The sequence below is a fragment of the Tursiops truncatus genome, chromosome 20 (genome assembly GCF_011762595.2).
Source record: "Tursiops truncatus isolate mTurTru1 chromosome 20, mTurTru1.mat.Y, whole genome shotgun sequence".
Lineage (NCBI taxonomy): Eukaryota > Metazoa > Chordata > Mammalia > Artiodactyla > Delphinidae > Tursiops > Tursiops truncatus.
The window spans coordinates 1,453,903-1,473,056 of NC_047053.1; the positions used below are offsets into that span (position 1 = coordinate 1,453,903).

The 19,154-nt window shown below is 54.4% G+C and overlaps 1 protein-coding gene across 9 annotated transcripts in view; it reads left to right on the forward strand.

Annotated features, from left to right (window-relative positions):
• The first annotated feature begins 3,441 nt into the window (after positions 1-3,441).
• Positions 3,442-19,154, forward strand: part of EPN2 (epsin 2) — a 70,720-nt gene continuing 55,007 nt past the window's right edge. For 8 of the 9 annotated variants that reach the window (XM_033846552.2, XM_033846559.2, XM_033846555.2 and 5 more), the window contains exon 1: positions 3,449-3,586. Coding sequence is in view for 1 of the 9 variants with exons in the window: in XM_073798193.1 (XP_073654294.1) it covers positions 3,457-3,586 (130 nt within the window). In the remaining 8 variants the exon portion in view is untranslated. Of the gene's footprint in view, positions 3,587-19,154 lie in introns of all 9 variants that reach the window. The other variant, XM_073798193.1, reaches the window with a different exon arrangement.

Below are 19,154 nucleotides of genomic sequence, written 5' to 3' on the forward strand. Positions count from 1 at the left end.
TCGTTTGGCTTTCGAATCAGGCCTGACGTTTCTAGCATTGCCACTTTTTAGCTGTGTGATTATGGGCAAATCGCTGAGTGTCTCTGAGCCTCAACTGTAAATTAAGGATAACGATGGTCTAAAACTCAGGGTTGTTACGAACAGGAAATGAAATAATCCATGCAGAGCGTTTGCACAGTGCTTGCTGCTTTGGTGTTATTATCATTATTGCTATTTCCTAGCTCCAGTACCTCTACTTCAGGAAGTCGGCCTTGATCGCTCCTTCTCTGCAAGAGAGAAGGAAGTTTCCTTTTCAGCTCTCACAGCCCTTTCTCTTATGATTTCCTATGTGACTTCAGCGTTTTAGTTTCAGTTTGTGTTCATGACTCCTCTGCTCTTTTAGACTTCCAGCGCCTGGAGGGACCAGGATAGCTTTATCTCTGTATCTTAATAAGAACCACTGCTAACACCCATCTACAGCTTCCAAAGCATTTCCTACTCTGCTTTTTCATTATGAACTTTAATGCAATCCCTCAAGGTGGGAGGGATTATTACTCTTCACAGATGGGGAACCTGAGGACTGGGGGGAGTGACAGGCCAAGGTCAGGCAACGAACTGGTGGACAGGAAGTTAGCTGTTGTGGGGCTCCCAGCATAGGCTCTTCCTGCTGGACAAGTGGTTTTGAATCTAGAGTTCAAACCTTGGTGGAAGATCCCTGAGACCCGCTGCATCTTCACTAGGAGAAGGTGCATGCTGTCTTCACAGCATGCCATCTCTCTCTGCCCATAGTGCCTCCCCCTTGAAGCCCTCCTTCCCCAACCCCAGAGACATCCCCGTCTGCACAGCCATGTCTTTCCGCTTCTGAAACACACCACCCTGACCAGCCCCCATCACCGTGCCTCATCAGGCATCTGAAACCAATCTCCAAACCCTAGGAAGGGCAGATGAACGTGCCTGCTCCAGCCTGTGCCCTGGGACAGCTTTGGCCTTGGACAAAGCATATGGCTTATCCTGCATCCTCCTCTGCAAGACAACTTACATGCTGTGGATTCGGTAGAACCTGGGTTTGAATCCCAGCACTGCTGTGTCCTGCCTCTGTTTCCTCATCTGTAAAATGGGAATAGCGCTGCTGGCCTCAATGGCTCCTCATGGGGGGATGAATCGAGAGAGGGAAGTGCAAGAGGGTGAGGGAAGTGCAAGAGGGCGATAGGCTTCAAAGGGGGTGCAGGAAGGAGAAATGTCTTTGAGGAATGCAGGAATGTCCCCTCTGACCTTGCACGCCTGAGATGGTCTTCCGGCCTCAGGAGGCCCTCCCCTACTCCCCAGCCTGGCTCGATACCCTGAATTGCTCTCCAACTCACTTCCTGGGCTGTGGTTGGCTCATCATCTCTTTATCTGTATCCAGTTCTCTCGTTCCTAAACCCGCATCTTACGCAGACTTGCAAGCTGGGTGGGGAAGGGATTGGGCTCTGCCTGGGTGACCCAGCCCAGCATCTCTCCAAACCTCAGTTTCCTCCTGTAAAATGCGAACAGTAAGAAGACTCATCTTGGGTTGTGGTGAGGTTTGGGGTCAGGGCTGTTCCATGTGGCAGCATCTAGCCACCTGTGGCTATTCAAATTCATCAATTAAAGTTAAATAAGATCTTAAAAAAGCAGCTCCTCGGGTGCACTGGCCACGTTTCAAGTGCTTACACGTGGATGGCGCAGCTGGACAACACTTCCATCATCCCAGGAAGTTCTAGCGGCAGCGCTGGTTTGCACAGTCTATGGAAAGCACTCAGGCCTGCACCAGGCACCCACTACATGTTGGCATAAGTTCATCTGGAGCTGCAAACTCTTTGAGGGCAGGGGCCGTGATTTCAGGGAAAGTTCTGCTCTCCTGCAGACCCAGGAAGGTCTAGCAGAGAGCTGGGGCTCACAAGGAGGGTTGGACTGGTAGAGGGGCTTCTCCGGGATGGGGGTGGACCAAGTTCAAAATGGGGAGCTCAGGTTCCTGCCTCAAGGCAGGCACGTAGGGCTTAATTCACTGTCCTGGTGGAGAAGGAGCACCGAGCATTGGGATGGGGCAGCAGACTGCAGGAAGGGGATTCTAGCCTTTAGAACTACCAGCGTTGGACTTTTCAAAGGAATAATGGCCATGGGTTTGCACATGTGTTAGTGTCTCTCTCTCGATCTCCCCTCTCCCCTCCCCTTTCCTCTCTCCTTCCCCCCATCTTCTCTCCCTGTTACTTGTTGCCAGAGAAGGGAAGTCTAGATCCCAGCTTGGAGAACAGAGGATGCCTTCCTGCATCTGGCTCCCTCACAGGAAGCAGGAACACGAGGCTTAGAGAAGTGCAGTGACTTGCCTTAGGTGTCTTTGTAAGTGAGGGCAGAGCGGGACTTCTGGAAACAGCCTCCCTGAAACAGGCCCTCCTTGGAACACAGGCCACAGGGATGGTGCTGTCTACCAACCTAGCAAGCCCTGATCTGTCCCCAGACCCTGCTGTGAGGGGGTCTCTGCTGACCCCACCCTGACTGGAGCAGGTTGGGCAGCTGTGAGGTCCTGGGCACCTCTCCAGCGTCTGCCCCTCCTCCAGCATGGTGCTCGGGACACAGGAGGTGTCTCGTGGGCACTGGTTGAACCAAAGGGAACAGGTGGATCCTGTGTGAGAGCCCAAGGCCCTGTGAAGGGGTGAGCCTGAATCAGGGGGTCTATAAGCCCCTCACGGGAGGATGGTGACCCTAGAGCCCCACCTTTTTAGTGCCACAACCCCTTTAGCAGTCTAGCAAAGCCTGTGCACCATCCTCAGAATAATTTTTGAGTGTGTTTTATTGAAGTAGAACACGTACGTTAAAGTGACACATTTAAAGTGTACATCAGTGAATTTTCACAAAGGGAACACACTTATCCCAGCACCCAGCGCCCCGGCAGCCCCCCGCTCGTCCAGCTCCACCTCCTGGACCTGGTGATGTTTACAAGTGCACACTGCAAGGGGAAGCGTGTTTTAGCTCAGGCTGGGGGCTCTGTGCGTGTGTGGGGGGTGGAGAGGGTGTGTGGAGCTGTGAGATGTGCCTGAGGCATGGGGAGATTTGTGGGGTCTGAGTGAAGTTTGCCGTGTGCGAGGGTTCAGGTATGAATTTGCCAGGGTTTGTGTGGTGGTTTGGGGTCGTTGGGACGCGTGTGTGGGGTTTCGGGGTTATTTGTAGAGTATTGGGGCGTAGGCTGTGGGGCGCGGTGGGAGGGCTGGGTAGTCTGCGTGGGGTCGTGGGTATCCGGGTGGAGGCCCTGGGGTCGGGGAACGAGGGGTCTGGGCTGGCTGGGCCGGGGTGGGATGCCAGCAGGCGCGGGGCGGGGCCAGAGGGCACCTGGCGGGGCCTTAAGTGGCCTGGGCTGGACGGAGGGGCGGGGCCTCGGGGACACGGGGCGGGGACTGGACTGGCGGAGGGGCGGGGCCGGCGGGCGCGCGCACGCAGTCGGCGCGCCCCCTCCCGGCCGCCATGTTGGCTGGTGTGTGGGTGTCAAACGGAGCTGGAAGCGCCGGCGTCTCCGGTGGCTCCCCTCGCTCCCGCCTCCCCAACGCTACTGGCGGCCGCAGCCGCGCATCCGGGTCGGCCCGGAGGAGCGCAGGTGAGCTGGGGCCACGGGGCTCGGGGGCCGGAGCGGGCCCAGGTCGCGGACCCTGCCCCTTCACGGGCGGACGCCCCCAGAGCGCTGCCCCCCCAGCCGTCCGCCAGAGCATGCACCCCCGCAGTCCCAGCCGGGTCTCCACCTCAGGCGGGACCCCTTCTTACCCGCCCCACGAGGTGGAGAACGGCCCCCTCCCCATCTGGGTCCCTCGTTCCGCTGCAGAGACCCCCCCATTTCCCCTCGGGGAGCTTTTCCTTTCGTATCCTCGGAGCCTGGGGCTCCCCCTCCTCCCACCCGAGATCTGGGAGCCCCTCCAGGCCTCACCGTTTACCTTTAAGCCTAGAACAACCCCGCGCCTCCTCCCCGGGGCACTTTGCTCCCCTCCCCGGGCCAGGCGGCCCTTCCCTCCGGGAGTCGGGGGAGGGATCCCCCGTCCAGGATGCCGGCCGTCCCTCTCTGGGCTGCCGCGGGTCCCCTCCCTTCCCCAGGGACCTGGTTCTCCCTCCCCGCCCCCGCCCCACAGCCCAGCGGGATCGGGGGCGGCAGAGCCAGGCTCCAGCTGCCTTTTGTTCCGCGTGGGATGGCAGAGACCCCGCCCGGCGATTCTGCCGGCCTGGTCGGGTGGGTGACTGGGTACGCGGGGCCGCGTCTTCCAGGAGACCCTTCCTCTCTCTCCCCGTGGGGCGGCTCCCCAGCAGCCCAGCGCCTTGGGAGAGGCCGGCCATTCCTAGAGGAGTCCGTGCCAACAGGTTTTTGTTTGCGATAGGAGTTGGTCCGGTGGCTTGGCGGGGGTGGGTGCAACTTGCTCCCCCAGAAACCCCGGTAGGGGCCTGTGGAAACCCATTCCTCCGCCCAGGGGCTCCGTCTGGGGCCCTTCACTGTTTTGCTGCCCTGCGGACGCATCTGAGTCTGTGCTGCAAGGAGGATGGGGCTTAACCATCGTGAGGGTTCAGATGGGGGAAACTGAGGCCCAGAGAGATTGGCCCAAGGTCATGCAGCAATACAGTGTCAGTGCCAGAACTCGATGCTTGGGTTCCAGGGCACTCTCCAGGATGTTTCAGAATTTTTTTTAGAGAGATGTTGAGGGTTATCCCCTTCCACTTTTCAACGTTCACGTAAGAAAATGGACAGGAAAAGATGAGAAGTGTGAGTTCTTCCTTTCCACCTCAGGAAATGCCCTGTGAAAGAAGGGATTGGAACAGGAGGTTAAAATGATTGAAAAGGTGAATTTTAGTTTTTAACTGTCCATGCGCTCCCCCAGTTATGTAGGATAATGAAGATTTGGCAGAAAACTTGTGTCTCTTGTAGCTCTAGATATGGATGGTAGGTGCTGACCAATCATATACCCAGTCCCTCACAGCAGTGATTGAATTTGCACTGATAATTAAGTTTTCATCTGTATTTAAATGAACATCCAAAGGGCCTGCAGGTTTCTGAATGGTACTTGTTCCAGCAGTTATCTTTGGGACAGGTGATTGTGTCAGAGAAGTTGCCAAGATCATCTCATATTTATCTGTATATATTTTTTAATATCTGTATTTTTATTTATTTATCTATTTATTTATTTTGTGGTACGTGGGCCTCTCACTGTTGTGGCCTCTCCCGCTGCAGAGCACAGGCTCCGGACGGATGCGCAGGCTCAGCGGCCATGGCTCACAGGCCTAGCCACTCCGCTGGCTGTGGGATCTTCCCGGACCGGGGCACGAACCCGTGTCCCCTGCATCGGCAGGCGGACTCTCAACCACTGCGCCACCAGGGAAGCCCAATATCTGTATTTTTATTTTATATTTTTAAAGCTTATTTGCTTCTTGAGGTTTTTTTTAAAAATTAATTAATTTATTTTTGGCTGCATTGGGTGTTCGTTGCTGCGCACGGGCTTTCTGTAGTTGCGGCGAGCGGGGGCTACTCTTCGTTGTGGCGCGCGGGCTTCTCATGGCGGTGGCTTCTCTTGTTGCAGAGCACGGGCTCTAGGTGCACGGGCTTCGGTAGTTGTGGCTCGTGAGCCCTAGAGCGCAGGCTCAGTAGTTGTGGCGCACGGGCTTAGCCGCTCCGTGGCATGTGGGATCTTCCCGGACCAGGGCTCAAACCCGTGTCCCCTGCATTGGCAGGCGGATTCTTAACCACTGCGCCACCAGGGAAGCCCCCATTGTCATACTCTTGTGGAGCGTGTTAAAGTTTTCAAAGCTTTCTGAGAACTGTTCTCACTGTTCCCCAGAATCTTCCTGTTGGATTGGTGGGGTGTGGATGAATGTGGTTGTTGGCATTTTATGGCATGAGGACCTGTTGACCCTGAGCCTTGGAGAAATCAAAGGGCTTGGATTTGGGGGAGTAAAGTCTGGGAGGATATGAGGAATTATCTAGTCCTACTCCCCCATTTGTCTGCTGGGCTTTCCACTCAAGCATTCTGTTTAAACAGATCTTCTGTCCAGCCTTCGCCAGCCAGCTACCCCAGCGTCTGGGCCCCTCCAGCTCTGCTCCCTGAGCCTCACCACCCCAGGCATTCTTTTGGAGCACTTAGCACGCTGTCTGTGTATCTGGGGCTCTTGTGACACTGTGACGTCTTTGAGGCCGGTGATCACCCTGCCTTTGCTTCCCCAGCACCAGCTCAGTCTCTGGTGTGTGGCAGGTACTTGCTGAAGATGTGAGGTGTGCAAGGAGTCCTGGGGACGGGCAGGGAACACACTTACCCATCCCTGCTGTAGGCTCCATTGTTCTGTCTTGCTCTTGCAAAAACTGCTGCTGGTGGCCCAGCAGTCCTATGTCAGTCACGTGGGTATTATCTCCTTTCTACAGGTGAGGAAACTGAGGCCCAGGAGCATCAGTCCTGTGCTCAAGGTCACACAGCCAGTAGGTGATGGGGCTGGGATTCACCTATTGGCTGTTGGATCCCCAAATATTATGATACCTGTTACCTCATCTGAGAAACTGAGTACTGGGGTGAAGAGACGCACTCTAAGCCCAGCTGTGAGTTGGAGGAGGACGGAGTACTGTGGGGTGACCTGATTAAGATTGCTGAGGTGGGAGAGAGCAGGTTTTGCTTTTGTCAGATGCATTGTGAAATGACCATTTATCCCCATCTGTTGAGTTTTTGAAAATTGACAAGCTTTCTGATAAGTTTGTCAACGGAATTTTCTTTGGTCTTAGTTAGCTTGTTCAAGGTGTCTAAAAATAGAAACTTAGAAAAACAAACACAGTGAAGTAAGTGTCTGTGAAGCGGAGAGGGTGTGTTGAGTAGCATCTGTCCACGGGCTGTTTGGCCACACCTATCTTCCAGGTTTTTGATGTCTTAAAATACAAGGCTGTTTGAGCAGACTTTGTTGCTGCTGTTGAACATAATTTCATTTTGTCTTTACATCCATGTGTAACACAGGGATTGTCACCCATCCATGAATGGAAAAACTGAGGCCCAGAGAGGTTCGGTAACCTTTGAGGAACTGACCCAGCCAGGAGTCAAACTCAGGCCTGTGTGATTACCAAACCTGGGTCCCTGCTACTCCACCAGCCACTGCAGAAAGCAGTGATGATGAGTACTCACTTAAGCTGAAGGATAAGCTTGTGATCTGAAAGTCATCAAGTTTATTTAGAAGGTTGGGAGTTGTGAACGAGGAGATGTCTGTCTTTTTCCTAACTTTAGGATCTGTGAAGGTGCTGAGGTTCGAATATCAAGAGTTTCGTGGACCGCTTGATCGAGGCGAAATTTAGGGTTTGGTTTTAAAAATTGGCCTGGCGCCTTTGAAGCAGATCTGTGGCACTGTTATAATACCCCCTGCATGCGCCGGATTCCTTCTGGTGACTCAGCCCCGGCCCACCCAGGTGCTGGGGCCGCTTTGTGCCTTCCTGTTAGTCCTGGTCTGGGCCGAATGCGCCAGCCCTCTAGAGACAGGGAGGGTAGCTTCTTACTCTTTTTGGTCAAAGCAGTGGTAGAAATTGGGGCACAGAGGTCAGTGGAGGGACCCCTGTGTCCTCTTCATGGCACCCAGCTAACAAGCGGAGCAGGGAGAAGCGGGCTCGCCCTGCGGGGCGGCTGACCATCCAGGGCTGATGCATGATGTGGGTTTAAAAGCATCTATAATTCATCACTTCTGAGCGCAGGCTTCGTCCCGCCTCTCACTCCCACCCTCCCTCTTAAGGAAGTGTCATCATCACATCTCGGTGGCTCTGTAGCTGAGGACACCAAATGGTACAGATAGTTTGGCTACTAAGGCCGTGTGACAAGTAGCTTTGGAATCAGATGTGGGCACAAATTGGCCTCCTGGCTGGATGGCTTCGGGCCCTTTAATCACTGAGCTTTGGTTTCCTTGCTTCTAAAGAGGGCCAATAATAACCACTTTGCAGATAGACTAGTGGTCTTTGTCAGACGCTGGTGCACATCGGCATTGCTCAGAGCGCTGGCCCCTCCCCCAGAGTTTCTGATTCAGTGGGTCTGGAGTGAGGCCTGAAAATGGGCATCTTCAGCCAGTTACTGGGTGTTACTGATGCTGCTGGTTCTGGGGCCAGATTTGGGAACCGTGGCCCAGAGGACAGAGTGAAAAGGCGTGTGGGGAGCCTGTGAGGGCCAGCTGTGCCGGAGGCTCACCAACAGCGGCTCCCTTCTGCCCCCCAGGTGCTTCTGTATGTCGCTCAGCTGACGGCATGACCCTTGCGAAGGGAATTTGGTTTCTCAAAGCGATGTTTTCACTTGTTCTGCCCCCCAGGTGCTTCTGTGTATCGCTCAGATGATGGCATGACCCTTGGGAAGGGAATTTGGTTTCTCAAAGCGATGTTTTCACTTGTTCTGCCCCCCAGGTGCTTCTGTGTATCGCTCAGATGATGGCATGACCCTTGCGAAGGGAATTTGGTTTCTCAAAACGATGTTTTCACTTGTTCCGCCCCTCAGGTGCTACTGTATATCGCTCAGATGATGGCATGACCCTTGCGAAGGGAATTTGGTTTTCTCAAAGCGATGTTTTCACTTGTTCTTACGTGATTGTAATTGGGCTGTGGTCACAGGCGTCGTGACCCTGTGGGTTAGTTGGGATGTTTTCCTTCATGAAGGGAACGTAAGATGTCAGTGCCCTTCAAAGAGGCAGTAAATCCAGGATCCTGTTTGAGAAGCTGGTTCTTCATTCCCACACATCAAGCGAGATGTTCACTGTCAAGGCCCTTTAGAAATGCAGCTGGGAAAGGGCAGGGGGTGTGGCATTGGTCACGGAGCAGACTCCCACGGGGCCACTGGGGCGGCCACTGGTGTTAATGGAAGTCACTCCTCCCTCCAACAATTCCGAGTGATTTCATATTCTTTGGTGTTTAGAGTTTGGAAAAAAAATGATTTTCCTCCAGTAGGTAATTATCAGCTTGTCCATCAAAACCAAACACGTGGGTGTGTGTGAGCCCTGATGGTCTTTGAGTGTCTCCTTTGTGCCAGGCCCTGTGTGACTCCTTTTATGCCCAGTAGTTAATTTTCATTGTGATCCTCCAAGACCTGTCACCACTGCTCTTTTTGCCTGTGCAAAAACTAAGTCTCAGAGAGGTTCAGCAGCCTGCCTCAGGCCACACAGCCAGTCAGCGCCCCAGCTGGTATTTGCTGCCGCCAGCGTCAGATTGAAAACCACACTATTTCCATGGCCTCGGCCCGCAGCCGTGTTAGGTGCTCCCACTACCTCACTGTACGATCATGGCAAACCCGCAGGCATTTCGCAGGAGAGCAGAGCTGGGGCTCGGAGGGGTCGGACTTGTTCACATGCACCCACCCAGTGCCCGGCAGGACCTGAATTCAGTCCCATGCGTGCCTGAGTTTGGAGCGCAGGAAGCTGTTTCTATGGCAACACCTCCCCTCCCTGCCCAGGGCCGCAGAAGTCAGTTCTAAGACCCGAAGCTGCCTGGGTGTGTAGCGCACGGCCCTGGGGGAGCCCCAGCTGGGCTTGCGGGAGGAAGTCTTTGTGGCTGGTAAGGGTTCCTGTGTTTGCAAAGCTGTGTTAAAATCATTGCCCAAATTGCTCTTTGAGAGAAGGGGCTCTTCCTTTTTGCTCTGTAATCGTGAAGCTCTGCTCATTTGTTCTGTAAACATGACACGTGGGAATTTAGGACTAAAGAATGGTCTGGTAATATGTGATCAGATTCATGCTGAAGAACTCCGTAGTTTTAAAACGTCACGTGTAAGTAAAAACGTGGAGCATCTCCTTCCTCACAGGCAGTTCATGCGTGACTTCTAGCAAATGGGTCATTTTTCTGGTCGTACCAAGGGTGAGGAGGCTGGGCTGCGCTCACTTTCCCAAGGTTTGAAGATTGCCTGCAGCTCCCAAGCAAGGGGTGATAGACAGCTATGTGTCAGTACGTGCCCTGCCCTCTTGGGAGGCCCGGGAGGTTTGGACTCGAATTTGTTGTTCTGTAACCTCTTTAAGACTCTGAGGTGACTAAATCATGAGACTGAAAAGTTGCTATCCAGAGTCTGTCCGCTTCTCTGTGTCCCCCTCCCCCAAAGTCATGGCAATAAAGGAATACTGACGGGCTGAGAAGTCACATTTTTATTTGAAAGTACGTCCTCCCTGAGTACCCGTTTTTGTTTTTTTTTTTTTTTTTTTTTTTTGCGGTACGCGGGCCTCTCACTATTGTGGCCTCTCCCGTTGCGGAGCGCAGGCTCAGAGGCCATGGCTCATGGGCCCAGCCGCTCCGCGGCACGCGGGATCCTCCCGAACAAGGGCACGGACCCGTGTCCCCTGCATTGGCAGGCAGACTCTCAACCACTGCACCACCTGGGAAGCCCTGAGTGCCCGTTTGATACCCAGAGCTGTCATGGGGTATAACGAGTGTACTTTGGATCCAAAAATTTGGGAAATGGATGGTCAGAGAAATAATTTTTGGGCCACTTTATGAGAGGCAGTTGGTTGATGTAGAAGTATGAGCATCAAATCAAGGGCAGTTCCTTGACAGTAGGGCTGACATTTGAGGTCAGCGTCAGCCTTGGGGTTATGCGGCACGTAGTCTCTAGGGTCAGAGTGCTGGGTGTCCGAGAGGCGCCATGGCTCTCGCCAGCAGGAGCTCGGTCTAACTGAGAAGACAGTTAACGTCAGTGACACAGAAACTGGTGGTTTGTTGAGTTGTGATTTTGATTCTTGGTCAGGAAGTCAGGAATGGAGAAAAGTCTGGAAGAGTCAGGGAGAAGGTAGGATTGAAGCTGGACCTGGCAGGACAGGGAGCTGCGTCCGGGAGAAGGCGGCAGAGGACGCGGGCATGGGTGGGTGCCTCGGGGGGGCGGGGGGGGGGGCGGCGCAGGCTCCGGAAGCAGCTCTGCTGGGCCGATGCCTGCTGAGAGCAGCGAGCACCGAGGTGGCCAGGCGGCCACTGGCTGTGATGAGGCCACGGCCTTGGGACTGGGGGGTGCGGCAGTAGGGACCCGAGCGAGGGGGCCTCTGGCGGGGCCTGCCGCGTGGCATAGCTCCCGTGGGTGAGGGCCTGGCCAAGCTGGCTTCCTGGGGCTGCATGGGCCCCAGCCCCGGAGCCAGCCCCAGGGTGTGTGTCACAGCGAGTGGGGGAGGCAAGGACCTCGGGGCCTTCCTGCCGGCCGGGAAGGTGGCTGCGACGCCTCGGAAGCCTGCGGTTCGTATCCTTGGCCGCACCTGCAGGTTGCATGGCCTGGAAAGCTTTTTCAGAATGCCTGTGTTGCGGCCCCACCCCAGACTGCGGAGTGGGAGCCAGTGGTTTGTTAGAAGTGCTTCGGCTGATTCAGATGCTTTGTGTGGGCTAAGAGGCTGAACTGTGTGCTCAGGGAGCTTCTGGGAGTGTCAGGGATTAGGAGGTGGGAGGAGGCTGGAGCCAGAGAGAGCAGGAGGCCTTTGTAGTCGTGAGGTGTGTGTGGGGCGCTGGGGCCCTGAGCTACTGTTGCGCTGCCGCGGAGGGCAGGGGAGGCCAGGGGGCAGGTTAGGTGGAATGTGCCAGAGGAGGAGGGGCAGGATGACCAGGTTTGCCTTTGAGCCACCTTGGGAAGGCGGGGCTGGGTTAGCAGAGTGCCAGCAAGGTGAGGGCAGAAGAGACGGTGGCCCACCAGTCTGGTGGCCTCCTTGAGCCTGGCTCTTAGACACGTCTGTGGAGCAGGCGCCACCGGTCCTTAGCTGCCCGTCCAGCCTGGGGGCCAGGTTCCTTCCTGCACCCCTGATTGTAATGACTGCAACAGACACTACTTGTAAAATGTAAGACTACATTTCTTTAAAGTAACTACAGTAAAGATAGTTGTAATTTAAGGCTCCTAATTCAGGTAGATTCACTTTATTGATTAAAGATCAGAAGTGAGGTTTTACCTGGTGTATTTAACACATACCACAATATCATCATTTATGGTATTTCCAGAAAAGATTAGTTTACAGTCCAGTTCATTCAGTCGTTATTCAATGTTTATTGAACACATGTATGTTATGCACTATACGTTGGGAATACATACAAGATGTAAGTACCTGGGAGGGATAAATTAGGAGTTTGGGATTAACATATACACACGACTATATATAAAATAAATAACCAACAAGGACCTACTCTGTAGCACAGGGAACTATACTCAATATATTGTAATAACCTATAAGGGAAAATAATCTGAAAAAGTACACACACACACACACACACACACACACACACAACTGAATCACTGTGCTGTCCACCTGAAACTAACATGATATTGTAAATCAACTATACTTCAATTAAAAACAAAGTAAGTTCCTGCCTTCACGTAGCTGATGGTCCGCAGAGAGTGGCTCCTGACATGGGACAAGTAGTGTCAGCCCCGAGAGAGACACTTAGAAAGTGGTGCAGACACTGAGAATGCACCTGGGTGTCAGAGAGGAAATGGTACATAAGTAGAGTCCTGAAAGAAGAGCGGGCGTTCTGGGGGACAGGGGGCCCCCGGCAGCGGGAGTGGGCTGGGAGCCCGCCGTCCTTCTCACACAGTCTTGGCAGTGAGCGGCCGGGCCGTGGGTGCTCAGAGCAGCCCTGCTCTGTCCGCGCCTGGGGAGCTGAAAAGGCTCCTATGAGAGGAGGTCCTCTGTGGTTTGAGACAAGCGAAGGTGATGTCATTGCTGTGGTGCCGGCGCTGGCCGGGTACCCGAAACGTCCACACTCCTTTCTTTTGCCGCAGCAGGTGGGGTTGGAGAGGGTTCTCAGCCACCCGACCTGTACTGGAGGCTGGTTCCTCAGGTCCCAGGGCGGGGGGCGGGGGACGGCCGAGGCAGCGCCCTCACGCGTGGTGAGCAGGTCCCCTGGGCAAAGGCGTCCTGACAGCCAAGCAGCTCTGTTTTCCAGAAACCCCTGGACACCTTTGTGACCAGACTGTCAAGGTGAGGGACCCCGGCCGTACCTTGGGGTGCACGTGAGAGGCTGCTGTGTGTCAGGCTTGGTGCTGGGTTCCCAGGGACGGCCCGGCCCTCAGCCCTCCCCGTGTGCCCTGGGCTCCATGCAGCCCACCGATGCTTTCCGTCTGGGTCGTACTGTGCCTCTTGCTAAAAATTAACGTGGTTGCTGTATTGGTTTCCTATGGCTGCTGTAACAAACTACCACACACGCAGTGGCTTAAGCCAACACGGTTGTATGCGTCAGAAGTCCACACGGCTCTTAGGGAGCTAAAGTCACGGTGTAGGCAGGGCTAGCTGCTTCTGGAGGCTCTAGGGGAGCCCTGTTCCCCCGCCTTTTCCAGCTCCCGAGGCCGTCTGTGCCTCGTGGTCCCTTCTCTCTGCAAAGCCAGCGGCAGCCAGTCCTGTCCCTCTCGCACCACGTCCCTCTGACACGGGCTCTTCTGCCTCCCACTTGTACTTTAAGGTCCCTTGTGGTTACACGGTGCCCCCGAATCATCCAGGATCCTCCCCCTGTTTTAAGGTCAGCTGATTAGAAACCTTAATCGCATCTGCTCCTGTAACTCCCGTTTGCCATGTAACTGGGATCAAGATTGGGCATCTTGGGAGGCCATTATTCTGTCTACCCCGATGCTAACGTGAAAATCAGGAGATATTACATAGCAGTCCAGACTTGCAGCTTCACTGACAAATCAGAACACTTGGCAGCCGAGGGCCTGCACTGTTGCCTGGCAACACTGGGTCAGTGCCAGGGTCGGCGCCATCTCTGGATGGGGTTGCGAGCGCCAGCTCTTTGCAGCCCCCACCCCTCCCGTCGTGCCCACTCGTCTCCCTTCGTTGCCTGGGCCCTGCTCTGGGGACCCAAGGCCTCACACACAGTCCCGTCATGGCAGGCCCGTGCTCAGGGTGGTGGAGCTTCCTACCTCCCTCTGCCGTGTCCTCTTCCTTGTCCCTGCGAGACTCCCCTCCCCCACCTCCATACCCTGTCCCGCACCCTCCTCTGCCCGGCACACCCCCCTCCGTCCTCTCCACCCCCCCCCACCCCCAGGCTCTACATTCCAGAGCATCTCTGGTGCTATTTTAGGTGGTATTGTTTGTACCATAACTCCTCGTCTCCTGTCCCCTGCTTTTCTGGCGCCCAACGCTGGTACATCCTGGTGCTTTCCATCCTATCTCTTGCATCGGCATTTGTGAAAAGCAGGTCTTTCCAGTGCACCTTCAGAGCCGTATCCATCGAGTCAGGACGACACAGCAGCATTTAGTTGAACATCTGCCATGTGCCACGTGCTTTCCTAGACACTGGGAATATGATGCGGGATGAGGTGGAGGGAGATACCTGCCTTGCCTCCCTGCAGACCTAGTTCTAGAAGAGGGAGAAAGAGAGACAAGTATCGGCCTCCTCCTGCGTCTCGGGAGGGAGGTCTGGCAGCATCCTGCTACTCGGGCCCTGGCCTGGAGGCGAGCTCCGTCCGCAGTGCTGCGAGGTGCTGGGGCTCTGGCAAAGGCATTTCAGTGGAAGCGCCCCGTGTTTGCAGGCGTCGCCTGGACCCCAGCTGACAGCTGAATTGGGGCAGGCATTTCGGGGCCCAGATGGCATGTTGGGTGGCAGTGTGAAGGACCAGAACGGACGCCTCTGTGTGCTGCTGCCCGGTGGTCTGACCTGGGGCTCTGGTTGTTTTCGGGGAGCCCTTTGTGTGGCCTCTTGTGGCCAGGGCTGCCCCCAGGTGACCCCGTGCTGTGGGGCCCAGGTGGAGGGTGCCGGGTTGAGCCTCTGGGGTTTGACAGCTTAGGGGCATCTAGTTCTTTTGTCTACACAGAAAATGATCCAGCAGGTCAGAGATCTTTGGAAATTTGCTTGAAAACAAAGCAAGACTTACTGTTATGGAGGATTTCCAACTTACAAAAATAGAATAGTTCAGTGAACCCCCATCACTCAGCTTTGACGGTTGTAAGTAGGCTCTTCCCCCTCTCCGCCGCCCCCAGATTATTTCAAAGCAAATCCCAGACTTGACTTCATTGATAAGTGCCTCAATGTGTATCGCTCACAGATGTGGACTCTTTGGAAACTTGTTTTTATGTGAGGACTGACCACCAGCAGTCCTAATTCTGATGTTCATACCCTGTGAGTTTGAAGCTGTTTTTTTCGGTTGTAGAGTAACGATCATATTTATACAAAATCTGGATGTGGGTTGAATTTTTTTTTTTTTTTGAGGTTTCCCTTTTCCTTTTGTTTAGATGTTGGGGGTAGGAGTTTATTAATTAATTAATTTATTTTTGCTGTGTTGGGTCTTGGTTTCTGTGCGAGGGCTTTCTCTAGTTGTGTCGAGCGGGGGCCACTCTTCATCGCTGTGCGCGGGCCTCTCACTATCGCGGCCTCCCTTGTTGCGGAGCACAGGCTTCAGACGCGCAGGCTCAGTAGTTGTGGCTTACGGGCCCAGTTGCTCCGCGGCATGTGGGATCCTCCCAGACCAGGGCTCAAACCCGTGTCCTCTGCATTAGCAGGCAGATTCTCAACCACTGCGCCACCAGGGAAGCCCGATGTGGGTTGAATTTTATTAGCACTTCTATTAAGGCAAAACAATGAGAATTTTGCTATTTTAGTTTTTTTTTTTGTAAAATACATATAACATAAAATTTACTATGGTAACCATTTTAAAGTGTAAAAACTCAGTGGCATTAAGCACATTCCCCGTGTTGTGCAGTCATCACCACCATCTAGTTCCTGAGTTTTCCGTCACCCCAAGGAAACCTGTGCCCATCAGCAGTCATTCCCTCTCCCTCCCCTCCCCGACCCGGCACCCGTGGACTTGCCTGTGCTGGACAGTTCACATATTTGGAACCACGCAGCATGTGGCCCTCTGCGTCTGGCTTCTTTTCACTCAGCATCGTGTCTTCCAGGGTCACCCCTGTGGTCAAGTGTCAGTGGCTTCATGCCTTTTTTTTTTTTTTTTTTTGCGGTACGCGGGCCTCTCACTGTTGTGGCCTCTCCTGTTGTGGAGCACAGGCTCCGGACGCGCAGGCTCAGCGGCCATGGCTCACGGGCCCAGTCGCTCCGCGGCATGTGGGATCTTCCCGGACCAGGGCATGAACCCACGTCCCCTGCATTGGCAGGCGGACTCTCAACCACTGCGCCACCAGGGAAGCCCGCTTCCTGCCTTTTTATGGCTGGATGATATTCCATCGTGTGGATAGACCACGATTTGTTTATCTGTTCATCTGTCGATGGACACTTGGTTTGTTTCCACCTTTGGCAGTTGTGAATAGTTAGCTTGTCAGTACTTAATTTGAAATGTGGTGATGTGGTGTGTGGATCAAAAAGAAAATGGCATCTATGAGTGGGCAGGAGGGTGACTCACTCTTGACTCCATTGATTTTAACACACACATTTAAAGGAGCTCACTGCTGAGCGTGACACACGGATCGGGGAAGCGCACCGCACACAGCGTCGTGCTCGGGGCGCCCAGGCCCACGTGGCCGTCTTCTGCTTCCGGTGGCCTCGAGGCCCGCTCAGAAGGCTGCCGTCCGAGGACAGGCCCTGCCCCTCCCGACCTGAGTGGCCACAGCCACGGGTCTGGGGGTGGATGGTGGCCTCTCTGAGCACGGCGGTGAGGGGAGTGCTGGGCAGGCGTGGGACTTGCCCCCCGAGTGACGGGGACAGACTGGGTGTTCTCACGAGAGCCACTGGCACGGGGTCGGCGCCTTTCCTCATGTTCCTCAGTGAGATGGTCAGAGTCGGTGCCCTTGCGTCTTCGTGACCACGTGCTGAGCTCAGGATGGCTGGTTACGTACCTGGCGGTCGGCTGCACAATGCAGTGATTCGGTAGCATGGTGTATATGTGGGCGCTGATTCCTGGTAGGAGGTTATTTCCGGCGAGCAGTCAGTGGGCAGCCCAGCTGCTGAGTGTGGGTCAAGGGCTGCTGTGTTGGGGGCATAGGGACCCTTGGCCGCTTCATAGGTGGTTCCAGTCCTGGTGTTGGGAGCACGTCTTCATCTCCTTCATGCTCTGTGTCTGCTTTTGGAGGACGTGAGGGAGGTGTTCATCTCAGGTCCCAGGACAAGGAGAAGCTTCTCCTGTGAATCTGGTTTCTTTCTGTCTTGTGGGCAGTGTGAATCACTTTTGCTCTGTCCACCAGGAAACTCAGTGCAGAGCCAGTCATCTGTCCCAGCTCTGGTATGGTCTCTGCACTTTGGGTTCTGACCTTGCCTTCCGGCCCAGCTTTCTTTTCCTCCCTTTCTATTTCCCTATTGCCTGGGTTTCTTCATTTACTCACTTTCACTATGTTCCCTGGCTTTCTCTCAGCCAGTAATTCTCAAATGCTGGATCCGCACCGCCTTCTGTTTTAACTGTGCTGGATGGGGCCTGAGCATAAGTGTGTTTCCAAAGCTCCCCAGAGATTCAAGCATGTGGCTGGGCTTGGGGGCCACCGCTGTTGTCCGTTTCACATCTTTTTAGCAACAAGGCAGGATAAATAGACAAAAAGGATGGAGTCGGGGAGGAGAGCCGACCCGGAGGTGGTGGTCTGAGCTCAGAGAAGCCGAGTCAAGTGGATTATGTCGTTCTCTTGCCCGTGGAACCAGGGGGAAGCTCTCCTTGGCCAGCGCTGCAGAAGCCTCAACTCCTGGACAGGCTGGGGATGAGCGACTGGAGATCTTGCTTTGAGGGCCTTGGGCCTGCCTGGTGGGAGCACGGCTTTGTGACAACGTCTACGGGCCATTCAGGACACAAGCCCGTGCATGGGACCCAGTCATGCTTAATACCATTTGCTATAGAATGTAGTTCTAGAAAAGACCCGGTGTATAAGGAGAGCATTTAGAACATGGTCTTCGCAACTAATCTGATCCCATCTGTGCGTTAGAGGGGCACTGTTCCTGCTTTAAAGAGAAACAAGAAATTATGAAAGAAAATACATTCGTTCTTGATTTAAAAAATATACTTTATTGGCAGAAGAAAAGAATAAAGTAAGTAGTACAAGAAATCACTATCTAACCTAACTGCAAGATGTTAACAGGTTTTAACATTTGAAGGAAGAGAAACAAATGTTTCTTTAAACAAACCAAACCAAACCTTTTATTATTTCTTCCCCCCCTCCAAAAAATCCCAGGTTTTTTTCATTTAGTTCTTTTAACTTTGAACAAAAATCTTGGTAACTTTTTTTCCTTTTTACCATCTGATTATCAGTAGTTTCCAAAGACTAAAGTGAGCTCTACCGAAATAGATGATACAATATAGGATTTCCAATATAGGATTTCCAAGTGGGGTGTCTCTTCTGTACCAAGTCTCAGGGGGAATGTTTAGGACGCCTGTTTTAATGGTCATGGAAGAAAATTTGGAAAGTTCGTATGAGTAGGAAGGACCAAACTAGAACTAGCCTTGTCACTGTGATCGCTATTAATATTTTGGTTTATTTTCTCTGAGTCGCTGTTTGTTTAGTGCCCAGGGGTCTCTGTGGCCTGTGTGACCGTCACGGGGTGGCACAGAGCTTACCCTCGAATGGCCATGCTGGGAAGAGGCCAGCTGCCCCCTGTGGTTTGTCCCCTCCTCCCTTGCTGTGGGTGGTGGGGTCTGGAGGGCGGGAGGAGAGGCTGTGGGGAACGAGGGGCTTATTCAGCAGTCGGACGGTGGGGGGAAGAGGGCACCCTGATGGGGGGGGAGGGAGGGAGGGATGGGGCGTGTAGGCCGGCGGCCCCCTGGGCAGTCACCTGCTGCTCTCTGGGCCCAGGTTCCCCTTTATGATGTAGACCAGGGAGTGGGACTGTGTGACCTCCAGGGCCTCCCAGGCCCGGAGTGCCAGGGTGCTGTGTCTTTGAGAGCAACTTCCGGGCCGCCGTGGTTCTGGTGTTTCTGAATGAACCTGCTCATGCATCTCCTCTGGGGAGTCTCCAGGGGAGAAAACAGGCCAGTTCCTCAGGAATGTGTTTGCCCGAGGCTCATGGGCTCCCCCTGCTCCAGCCCAGGCTGTGTGTCCACGGGTCACTTCAGGGTGACCCAGGACAAGTCAGTGCTGAGTGAGCTCCCTCTGGGGCCCTTGGCATGGACACAGCTGGTGCCCAGCCAGAGGCCCTGTGAGCAGCTCTGCCGCGCTGGGGAGAGGTCCCCGCTTCCCTGCCCGCCTGGCTGGTCACAGAGTCACCACAGGAAGGAGATGTCAGCCTGCCCCCGAGGCCGCCCGTCCCGGGAGGGCGGCGGGCCTGCCGCGTGAGGGCCAGCACAGCGCCGGGCGGGGGGAGGCCTGGTGCGCTTGTCACAGGGAGGTGT